General features: G+C 39.0%; 1 protein-coding gene across 5 annotated transcripts; it reads left to right on the top strand.

The window, feature by feature from the left end:
* Positions 365-10,665, top strand: LOC109726943. 5 transcript variants are annotated; one of them, XM_020256767.1, is made up of 13 exons: positions 365-580; positions 1,121-1,201; positions 1,541-2,209; positions 2,888-2,973; positions 3,067-3,503; positions 3,616-4,053; positions 4,163-4,685; positions 5,122-5,352; positions 6,625-6,749; positions 7,435-7,904; positions 8,213-8,348; positions 8,739-9,763; positions 9,866-10,665. In XM_020256767.1, exons 1-12 carry the CDS (start codon positions 512-514, stop codon positions 9,548-9,550), a joined length of 4,077 nt encoding a protein of 1,358 aa, XP_020112356.1. In that variant the 5' UTR covers positions 365-511; the 3' UTR covers positions 9,551-9,763; positions 9,866-10,665. The 5 variants fall into 5 exon arrangements, with proteins under 5 accessions (XP_020112356.1, XP_020112355.1, XP_020112357.1 ...); XM_020256766.1 differs by having other exon boundaries at positions 8,739-9,778; XM_020256768.1 differs by having other exon boundaries at positions 366-580; positions 8,745-9,778.

Raw genomic sequence — 10,794 nt, 5'->3', positions numbered from 1 at the left:
TTGAATCCATATCCATTTAACATTAGATATATCCGCTTTATTCGAATTCGGATTCGAATAAAATTTCGAGCATTGTATCTGTCCGCATCCTAGCAACATATCACTTCCCACCTCCCAACTTTTGGGTGAAATAATTAGTCCTTGGTTCACAGCGATCTAAGTCGAGGGATCTTCATGCAAATTTTCCTACTCCTTAAATATTTGCGAAACACCCCCCCTTTTCTCCTCTCTCTCTTCTCTCTTCTCCTCTCTTCTTCTTCTTCCTCTTCCTCCTCCCCCTCCTCGTCCCCGCGCACGTTAGGCCCCTCCCCACGGCGCACGTTAGCCCCGTCAATCCCCCCTCTCCCGCCTACCTCCTCCTCCTCCTCCTCCTCCTCCTCTTCCCCCCTCTCCCCCGTTCCCCGATTCCCCAGCGCGCGCCGCGTCGACCCGAAACCCTAATCCGGGGTCGCTGGAACCCTAGATAAGGGTAGAATCGGATCGAGACCCGATCCTCTCCCCGCGGAGGGAGATGAGGTATCGCCGCTACAGGGTACTAGAACAGCTGTACGGCGCCACGGAGAGAATCCCCGAAGCGGAGGCATGTAAAGAGGCCCTCTCTCCTTTCCCTCTCCTCCCCTTAAGATTACCTGCTCCGATCGATTCGTTGCTGCAGTGATTAGATTCGTCTTAGTTTGCAATTTGGTCGATTTTGTGGTTTCTTGTTTTTGTAGCTGGATTTGGTTAATTAATATGGGCAATTAGGGTTCATTTGAGCGATTTGCGTGCTAACAGTTCGCTTCTTTATGCGTCTTGTGCTGCGGTTATTGCTCGTTTAGGGTTTCTGGATCGAACTTCTTGTTGCATTGTGAGAAATGGTTTACTTTGGACCGATTTGTGATTAGCACATCTGCGATTAACGATCCTATTCTTTTGTGGGTGTCGTGTAATACTGATTAGGTTGATTTGCTGGTTCTTGAAATAACTGCAGGATATGATTCTGTAATGCAACAAACTAGGGTTTGCTTGAGCTATTAGATTGTAAAGTGATTACAATTTTTTTTGAGTTTCTTGAAGATTAAATTTCTCCATACAAGTCTTTAATAGCTATAACTGATGCGAATTTTAACTTGCTTTATAGATAACACCAGTTCTTCAAGGGGTTTATCGCATCCAAGGACCTGTTGACGAGTGCGATGATGAACTTCAGAGTGTGAATTTGGTAAGAGAGATTCTTATGAGACAGTAATCGATTTGACATCAAACCTTGCTGTATCCGTGAGCGAAATGTCTGTATTTTTCTATTATCCATGTCATCTAATTAATTTACTTTCCTCTCACTTGCATTTGTTTTGTTGATTTAGTTGAGAGTCACAAATGCTAAGACTTCATTTGCCATGTATAAAATGTGCAGCATAATAACAACTCTTTTACCGCACATCCATGTATATGTACAAAGCTACTATTCTGTTTTGGGTGAATACAAAACCTTAAAGTGCGTGAACGTTAATTGGAACCTTAGACAGGTTATTTTTGACTTTTGTGTACTCATCTTCAATAGGGCAATTTTTCAGTTGACGAAAGACCTGAATCCAGTGCATGCAACGTGTGCTCTGCTCCTTGTTCATCGTGTTTGCACACAAACCAATCATTGCCTTTCATGGAATCGAAGATGGAATGTGATCCTTCCGGAAGCACTTCTGGGAGGAAAGAAGGGGATAGCTGCTCTTCCAATGGTGCCAGTGAGGCTGTTGATAAAAGCAAAGCATGTGATGACAACCGATACGCATGTGCCGAAACAAGTAATCTGTTAAGTTCAACTTCAAGTCGGGACTTTTCCCCAGAAAATACCGGTATGAAAGCAGCATCTAAAGAGCCAGTTCCGTGTGACCCTGAGAGATCCACAAAGAATGAGGGATCATCAATGGCCGGAGAAGTGGAAGCAATCATTGTTGGCGGGCAAAATTGCACAGCTTCTCCGATGAATGAAGTTAATGAAGCAGATAACAAAAATCCAAGTTTGGTTTCTTTGGAAACTTCTGATGCTTGCTTGGGGACCGAAAATGCCAAGGACAATAATGTGCCATCAGATGAAGTTAACAAGCGCAGCTTCTCAAATGAGCAATGTGAAAAGAACCCCAATTTGGCGGAGGATTCTAAGATGGAGGTGTTGGATGTGCGACAGAAGACAACCTCAGAGAGTGAAAACTCTGAAGAAATTGAGGATGATGTAAGTTCTTGTCCTTGCGCTTGAAAGATTTTTAACACTATGGGTTAAATTATTATTTTAATTATATTTCAGTCATACCAGCTGCTTTTCTTACAACTAGTTCTTGTTTGAGCGTAGCTTTTAGAACAACTTCTGCAACCCTAAAAGCAGAGGCTTTTAGAAAGCAGGTCTTCTGCTGACAAGTACCTGTGTAGCTTGTGCGTCCTTTTTCATCTCGAACCACCTTTAGTAGTGTTGGCAACAAGAGAAGTCTAGAGCTTTTGTTGTAGCAATAAACTGAAATGAGATTCTGACCCCAAGAGAAGAAGCTGCTTCAATTTAGAGTTTCTGATTTTGTTGGAAGCTGTTGGGGGCATTTCAATATATGTATTCTTCTTATAGCACTGCTCAAACTTACACTTTACAGCAGTGTCAGAGAGACCTCAAAAAGTCTTGGTAGAAGCTAACGTGAACTTTGGAACTTTAAAATCACAAGCTCCAATTTGAAGTTTTTGCTTCTGCTGTGGCAATAGGCTGCTGTGTGATTTGAATGTAAATGCTGCCATTGCTTCTTTCAACAGTTCTAATCAAATAACACTTTTACAGAAGCTTTAGGTGGCCTAAACACATTCTTACTATGTTTGATTACTCTGTAATATTGGCTTAATCTGCTTTAATTTTTCTTTCATGTCTCAACAGGTTAAAGTATGTGACATTTGCGGGGATGCAGGTCAGGAAGAGCTACTTGCTTTTTGCAGTAGATGTACTGATGGTGCAGAGCACATGTAAGCTTCCTCTGTTTAAGCTTGTTCGTTCTTCTGATAGTTTATAATGCCATTATCTTTTTAATACATGATTAATTTTTTGCTTTAAATTAGTTACTGTATGCGGGTAATGTTGGATGAAGTTCCAGAAGGCGATTGGTTATGTGAAGAATGCCAACTTAAGGAGGAAGCTGAAAAACAAAATTTAGACTCAGAAGCACCTTCCTTTGGTGCAAAAGATGAGGAAATTGAGAGCACCGTTGACCCAAAAATTTTGCTTAATGAAACAAAGGAAACCAATCCAGATTCAAAAGGATCAAGCGAAGTGCTTCAAAGTGCTGATATTTCCACTAAAAGGAATGAAGAGAACATAGAGGTTCCTTCACTGAGTAGGCAAAGTAGTCCTAGGAAGGGAACCGGATCATTTAATGACAGTTCATTAAGTAACTTGGATGCGGAAAAAGCAAAGCAAGAGAGCGCACAGCATCTTGGTCGAGCACTAACATCTTCAGCTTCTAATTTACCCAGAATTCAACCACCACTAGCACGAGGTATTTTCCTTGCCTTGAAATTCTTATTCTGATCGCGGTAGTAATTTGCAATTAATCATGATGCTATCCTTAGAATCAGAAAAATAAATTATTTTGATTTGGTTTGCCACAGGATCTCTATCGAAGTCGATCTCTTTCAACAACTCAAAAGTAGCAAAGGTCAAGCAGCTAATCGATGATGTTCCTCCTAAGCAAAAGAATGCCAAAGAGGCCGCTTCCAATAGCACAAGAAAAGAGGGTCTCAACAAAACAATCACCAAGTCCTCATCATTTAAAACGACAAACAGTGAGTCACTGAATAAAACGAAGCCCCTCAATCCGTTGTGGGCTGAGGTGAGAAGTGTGAAGGAGGTAAAAGAAAGAATATTAACGAGCATGAAAAGTACTTCTTTACAGCAACCCTCTGCAATTCCTTCTCCTAGGGCTGGTTCGAGCGCTCCTCCCCCAAAGGCAGATTCTGAGATTGTTCAGCATGATACAAAAGGAAACAATATACCTAAGTCAAGTAATATTGGCAACAGTCGAGGGTCAGACAATGCAAACACTATAGGTAATCAACCCTTCTCCATTATTTTTTCTTAACAGTGTTAACTTTTCATTTACATACTGTGCCTGGCAATTGTCAAAAAAACGTACTTATCACTCTGTGCTTTTATCAGGAAGCAATGAAATGCACAAATCAAATTTATTAAAAGCTTCTGGAGTTGCATTATCAAATGGTTTATCCAAACCTTCAGATCAAAAAACTGGCCAGCTCGTCTCTAAGGACAAATTTTTTACTTCTGGGCCTATTGATAAACCTTTGGGTTCTAATCGTGCATCACGGTGTCAAAAGTGTAATGAAGCTGGCCACACCACTCAATTTTGCGCAGTTGACAAGCTCCGTATGTCCGCCCTAAAGCCTCTGGCTGACCGTACTCTATCCCTAAAGGAGAGGAGTGGCAAAGGAATTAAAACGAAAGATCTAGTGGAAGTGGCAAGTTTGAAACCTAGAACTCAGGTCACTATGAGATCACCGGAACGAAATGCGAAAGTTTCAACATTGAATTTAGATCAGAATTTTGAATCTACTAGGAACTTGGTTGAGTTGAAAGAGAAGTTGGAAGTCTTGTCGAATCAAGCTTCTGTACTTACCAACCAATTAAGAGCTTCAGTAATTCCAGAGCTTGACTACATATGGCAGTATGTTATGTTTCCTTCTCTGCTGTGATTGATTGTCTGATGTTATAATTTTGAGGCTTTTACATCTAATACCCCTGCAAAATTATCTATTTTACATTCGTTTCCCTGCCAAATCTGAATCTTTCTTTGTGCCCTTCAATTTTTTTTTTTTTTTTTTTTTTTATCCTACATGTAAACCTCATACATAGAAGGATGGATGCCCCTCTTTAAAAAGCTTTTTCTAATACCGAGCAAACTTCCCAAGTGAACTGGCTTATTCCCCAACTTAGTATAAGTGTATTTTCACTGAGAAACCATACTTTGGATGCCCATATGGCCATATATGTAAATTCAGATTTTACTGTGGTATGTGAATGATGATTTTATTGGGGTATACATGTGAAGCCGCTTCCATTTAAGATGTCTTGTTTTGTAATTCATACTTGTTCTATTTCAGTGGGGATTTTGAGCTTCTGAGAATAGCAAGGCCTCCTGAGCTTTGTGATGGTATTCAAGCTCATGCATCATCCTGTGCGTCACTGAAAGTGCTTGAAGCAGTGACACATTTTAAGTCCAAAATCCAGCTGGAAGAAGTTCCTCGTCGAAGTTCATGGCCCCCACAATTTCAAGAAAATGGTCCTAGAGAAGATAACATCGCTCTTTTTTTCTTCGCAAAAGATATTGAAAGGTTTAATTTGTCCATCATTTTGTTTTTTTTTTTTCTTTCTTTATATATATATAGAGAGAGAGAGAGCTAGGCTGGTATACTATCGGAAGCACAGAGGTCTCCGTGCTACCAAATTGTTTTCAATGATGCAGCTTTCAAATCGACGATCGGCTCCGTTAGACTTGATCTACACTATTGAAAATATTTAGAAATTAAATTTTATAATTTTTCGACATCATTTACCTATCAAACAAGTAGTCTAAAAATGAACGGCTGAAAATAAAAATCTCATAAAAAATGATGATAAAAGACTTGAATTTAAGATCAGAGATACTAATCTTACTTTAAATAGTGAAAAGAATTTTTTATAAAAATTTCATCAGATTTGGATTGTTTTACACCGTTAAATTCACAAACGCATCACATCTACTATTAAAATTGTCAATTTTGAGTCCTTTTGATCACTAGCCAAATGATGTCGAAAAATTATGAAATTTAGTTTCCAAATACTTTTAATAGTGTAGATCAAGTTTAACAGAGCCAATCGTCGATTTGGAAGCCGCATCATTGAAAACAACTTGGTAGCACGGAGGTCTCCATGCTACCGATAGTATACCAGCCTAGCTCATATATATATATATATATATATATATATATATATATATATATAGTAGGGCTACTATACTCTTATGAGTATAGAGCTTTTTGCATTCACAAGTCATTTTCGATGATGGAGCTTTCAAATTGACGATCCATGCCCTTTAAATATGATTTAGAGCATTTGAAATACTTAGAAATCGAATTCATAATTTTTGAATTTACAATAAAGTCCATCAAATGGGTATAAAATTAACGGTCAAAATCGAGCAATGCCTTAAAAATTAGGATAGATTTTAAATTCAAGATTGAAATTATTGATCTTGATTTATATAGTGAATAGAATTTTCTATTAAAAATTCAATCAATTCCGATTCTTCTATACCGTTAACGTTGGAATCGCTCCATGCCGGCCGTTAAAAATGTCAATTTTGAGGCTCTTTGATCGTAAGTTATATGATGTCAAAAAATTGTGAAATTCGGTTTCTAGAATGTTTAAATGTTTAAAATTATGTTTAACGGCATGGATCGTCGATTTGTAAGTTCTATCATTGCAAACAACTTGTGAGTACGTAGACGATCGTATTCATAATAGTATAGTAGCCGGACTCTCTCTCTCTTTCTCTCTCTCTCTCTCTCTATATATATATATGCTTTCAGTCCTTTCCCCTGACTAGCTTTTCCGTATATTTGCAGTTATGAAAGGAACTATAGCAAGCTTGTCGATAGTATGGTTAATAACGACTTTTCCCTCAAAGGGAGAATCGATACAGTTGAGCTTCTTATATATCCTTCCACTCTGTTGCCTGAAAACTCTCAAAGTAAGTAACAATCTTCTTTTAATGCATTTCTAGGAGCACGAATTTATTCTGATGTAATCAATGCTTTAAGATCCCTGGCAATCTAATGCTATCTAAAGTAGCTTTCATGTAATTTCACATTAACTGATTTTGTGTAATTGGAGATTAAGGATTTATTTTAGAAAGTAAACATCATCTCAGGAGGCCATAACTCAAAAGCCAGCAAAAAAAGATAGCCTGAAGGGTATTTAGTGTTACACAAATTGCAGCGTAATACAAACTTCCTATTCGGGTGGTTGACCAGAATAAATATAATTGGGTTGTCGTTCATCAACAATGAATGCTAACCTGTCAAAATGGAAGGTAATTGGTGCCCATATAGTAAATATAATTAGTCCCAAGTCAGAAATATTTTCCCGGTGTCTTATTGAGGTAGCAACTAGTAAGTGGTTAGCTGCTTAATGCCGGTAAATATGAGGTTCAGTCACTTGTATGGCTGACACTTGAGAGGCCTTTAAACTAAATATCACCGATTGCCTGGTCAATTGGCTTGAGGACTGAAAGGGATAAACAGGAACAAAAAACAAAGGAGAACAAAAATAAAAGAAGAAAGCTGACTCCATTACTTGATGTCCCTCATCGAAATCTGCACAAGCATTTTATTTATGGATGCTTGATTTTACCTTTTTTTTACTTATTTTTCCAGGGTGGAACAAACTATCTTTCCTCTGGGGTGTATTTCGAAGTCGGAGGGAAAACTGCTTACAGGAGAGGCCGGATTTGCGGCTAAAGCCATGTGAATCCAACTTGAACAAGGATCTCATGGATATTGATCTAGTTTCTGCCTCTATTTCTTCTTCTGGTGTTCCCACATCCCAAGACTTGAATAATTGCGAAAAAATACATGCCGCAGTAGATATTGCAAACATCCCTTTTTCAGAAATAGTGCATAGGATCTGTCATCAGAAAAGCACTTCTCCTCAGGCTGCTGTTGATAATAAGGAAGTAAGGAGGACTAATGATAAGTCAGAAGAAGAGCAGGTTTCATTTTCATTTCCTGAAAGTGGCTTGTCAAAGAACACAAGTGAGCATCCCAATATTCTTGTCTCTAATCCTGCAACAAACACTCAGATTAACCCTGATAGGCTATCAGGAGTGAAGTACGATTCCTGGCAGGTAATATTTCTTTTATTTATTTTCTTTAAACAATTTATTGCTTCTTGAAACGATTGCATTATAGTTGATGCACATCTTATGTTTATTCAACTGGTATCAATTATTCCAATCAATGTGTCGGAGACAATATGACACAAGTATTTGATGGAAGTATCAAATTGCGTGGGCTTTTGTCTGAAAATGACTCTTCCAGGGAGTTCCCAGAGAGAGTTGCGTACAACATTATATTTCTATTTGCTTATTGATGTTGTTGCGGTTTTAGGTTCATGTGCACCGTTAAGACTTTACACACAACCAATTTTTTGCAGAACAACATCAGCTATAATTCAGATGGGGAAAATGATATAGGAAATGCACTTCATGTTCATGGTGATGCGCAGATGGATTCTAAAGATAGAAAGCTGGCAAATTACAAAGTTCCCTCGATATCACATCTTGGAGAAGGTAGTTATGTCTTTTTTTAGTTTGGGCTTAAGACTTTGGCTTTGTTTGGATATGATTTTCTTTTATCTTTTCATTTTTCTGTTTCACTCAAATCCTATGCGCAATTGAATGCACTGGTAAATAGGATTCTCTATTCATGCTATTGTTTAATTTGCTTGCAAACTAAAGCTTTTACAAAACATTGAAAGAAACTAAAAAAAGGCAAACCTAACTAGTTTTTGTTGCCAAAAGAATCACGTACATATGCGAATAATCCGCCATCTACCAGTACATTAAGTGGCATCGAGGAAGAGAAAAAAGCAAAGGAATAACATAATTATAACAAAACGAGGCCTTAGCATTATTTCATACTTCATGGGTTTCTGCTTATCATTGTCCAACTTGCTTAAGATACAGGTTGTGCAAACATAACTGAGGACAAAATTGGACAGGAGAGTTTGAAGAGGAGCCAGGTTTTTTCGGATGACCACCTTGAAGATCCAATGGATATAGATCTTCCAAGTGGCGGCCTAAGGGCCCTCAGGAAGCGCAACTCAAGCTCCTTGGAAATTTTCTCACATTCACCATGTGCTGATTTAAAAAACAATGGTAAACTAATGCATTGGGAAGAGGACGCCAACTTTGTATCTCCTGAGGGCCAAAGAGAGCACAAGAAGGTGAAACTCGATCTTAACCCTAACCCTGGAGGAGATATCCTTGATGGTAAATTCTCATCAAAGGTGCACCCATTGTCATCATCGTTGGTGGATAATAATAATATCGATAGTGAAAGAATACCCGAGAGTTCAACGAGTGCTGGAAGGTACTTCTTTCCGGTAGATTTAGATTTAGGTCCTTCAAGGACCGCAAAGCAGGAACCGATCGACATCCTTTCTTCTTCAGATGATGAAGAGGCGCGAGAAGAGCGTGATGCCCCAGATCTTGAGCTAGCTTTGTGGGACGCAAAGAAATCGCCCAAAAAGGATACCTCGTCCTTTTCTTTTAAACTTGCTGAGAAGAGAAAACAAGATAGGCCGCCCTCTCTTGCGGCGGAGGACGGGAACGACACCACGGCTTCTCTTTCTCTCTCTCTTGGTTTCCCTGTCTCAGAGAAGGCACAAGCTGCTAATAATAAAGCCACAGCTAAAAGCGAAAATCTCTTGCCTGATAAAGCTGTAGTTGGCTCCTCTTTCTTTCTGTTTAATGGCTTGCGAGATACCTGACGAAGACTGATATATAGATTGCCTCATTTATCTGATGGTCGGAGAGAATCAATGGCCACGGGAGATGGTGCTGCTCACCAGACATAAATTTATACAAACTTTCTTTCACTCTTTCAACTTTCTTTGTCCACTTACTGTTCTCAGAGTTCAGAGGTGCCACATTTTTGTACATTACAAGAACACTCGCACCAGTTTAACACAGTGGAGTCATCGGTGGGTACATTTTCTGTAAGTCATTATATCATGCATCCAAATGTTCATCATGCATTATATTATACTCGCTGCGTGCTAATTGCTTATATTGTCTCGTTATAGGTTCGATTGAGCTAAAACTGATTCGCTTTGAGTAGATACCAAGAAGCCTATTCCTTGACTCGGGATATCTTCTCGTGATCGAAAGTGATTATTTAACTTCCATAGCTGATGGGCTGCATGAATTCGATTGACAGTTCTTGTATTTGATATCAGCTTTTCTGAGAAGCTACTTTTTCAATGGCCCGTGCCCCACAACAGGAATCATCTAGCTAAAGAGTCTCTCTGGGGAAATAATCCGGGAAGCTGTTTGCACCATTTTTTGTCGTGCAGATTGAGTTGCTGCGTGTAACATTTGGCAATCTCATGTCGAATTCTAAGGGCATGTAATCTGGCGGATGTCTTTCAAGTTGCACAGAAATATGCGATGAAAGGTGCTGCCTGTTTTGCGGGATTTCTCGGTCTCTGCTACTCCAAATGTTGATTCTCTCTTGACATTCTCCCCATGTAATCCATCCTGTTGTAGATATAGAGGAAACACTTATGTAAAGACCGATTCCAAGTAGAATATATTGCTCTACTGCGAATGAGGTCTCCGTATGTTACTACCTACATCGGCGACTGGAGGGGCGGCTTCACGCTAACAAATCTGTGCCAAGAAAATGTGTTGGGTGTCTGTACTTTTGTACAAATTATCGCAATGTATGTGCATGGATACTGAGCTCTGCGAGGCCCTGTATCCGTCTCATCTTTAAGATTAGGCACCGCCTCTTGGAGATATGTTTAGTTTCTTCTTAAGCTTTTGTACATTAATATGATAATATGATTTACGAGCAGATGCAATTTTCTACCTGATTCCTTTAGGATTTTTTTTTTTTTTTCTTGGATTGATTTTTTTACCTTTTCCTTCTCTTTTGTTGCAGTAGTATATGTATCATCTTTTCAGTCGTAGTGCAATTTGTTCCCATGGGAATGATAAGAGTTAATTTTAA

This window comes from Ananas comosus, linkage group 22, assembly GCF_001540865.1.
Source record: "Ananas comosus cultivar F153 linkage group 22, ASM154086v1, whole genome shotgun sequence".
NCBI classification, from domain to species: Eukaryota; Viridiplantae; Streptophyta; class Magnoliopsida; order Poales; family Bromeliaceae; genus Ananas; species Ananas comosus.
This window is presented reverse-complemented; position numbering and strand designations above follow the sequence as displayed.

Excerpts from the sequence above, each read along its gene's own strand:
- LOC109726943 (XM_020256767.1), top strand. The coding sequence starts at position 512 with ATGAGGTATCGCCGCTACAGGGTACTAGAACAGCTGTACGGCGCCACG. Across the intron at positions 581-1,120 it reads AGAGAATCCCCGAAGCGGAG|ATAACACCAGTTCTTCAAGG; the intron begins GCATGTAAAGAG and ends CTTGCTTTATAG. Across the intron at positions 4,686-5,121 it reads GAGCTTGACTACATATGGCA|TGGGGATTTTGAGCTTCTGA; the intron begins GTATGTTATGTT and ends GTTCTATTTCAG.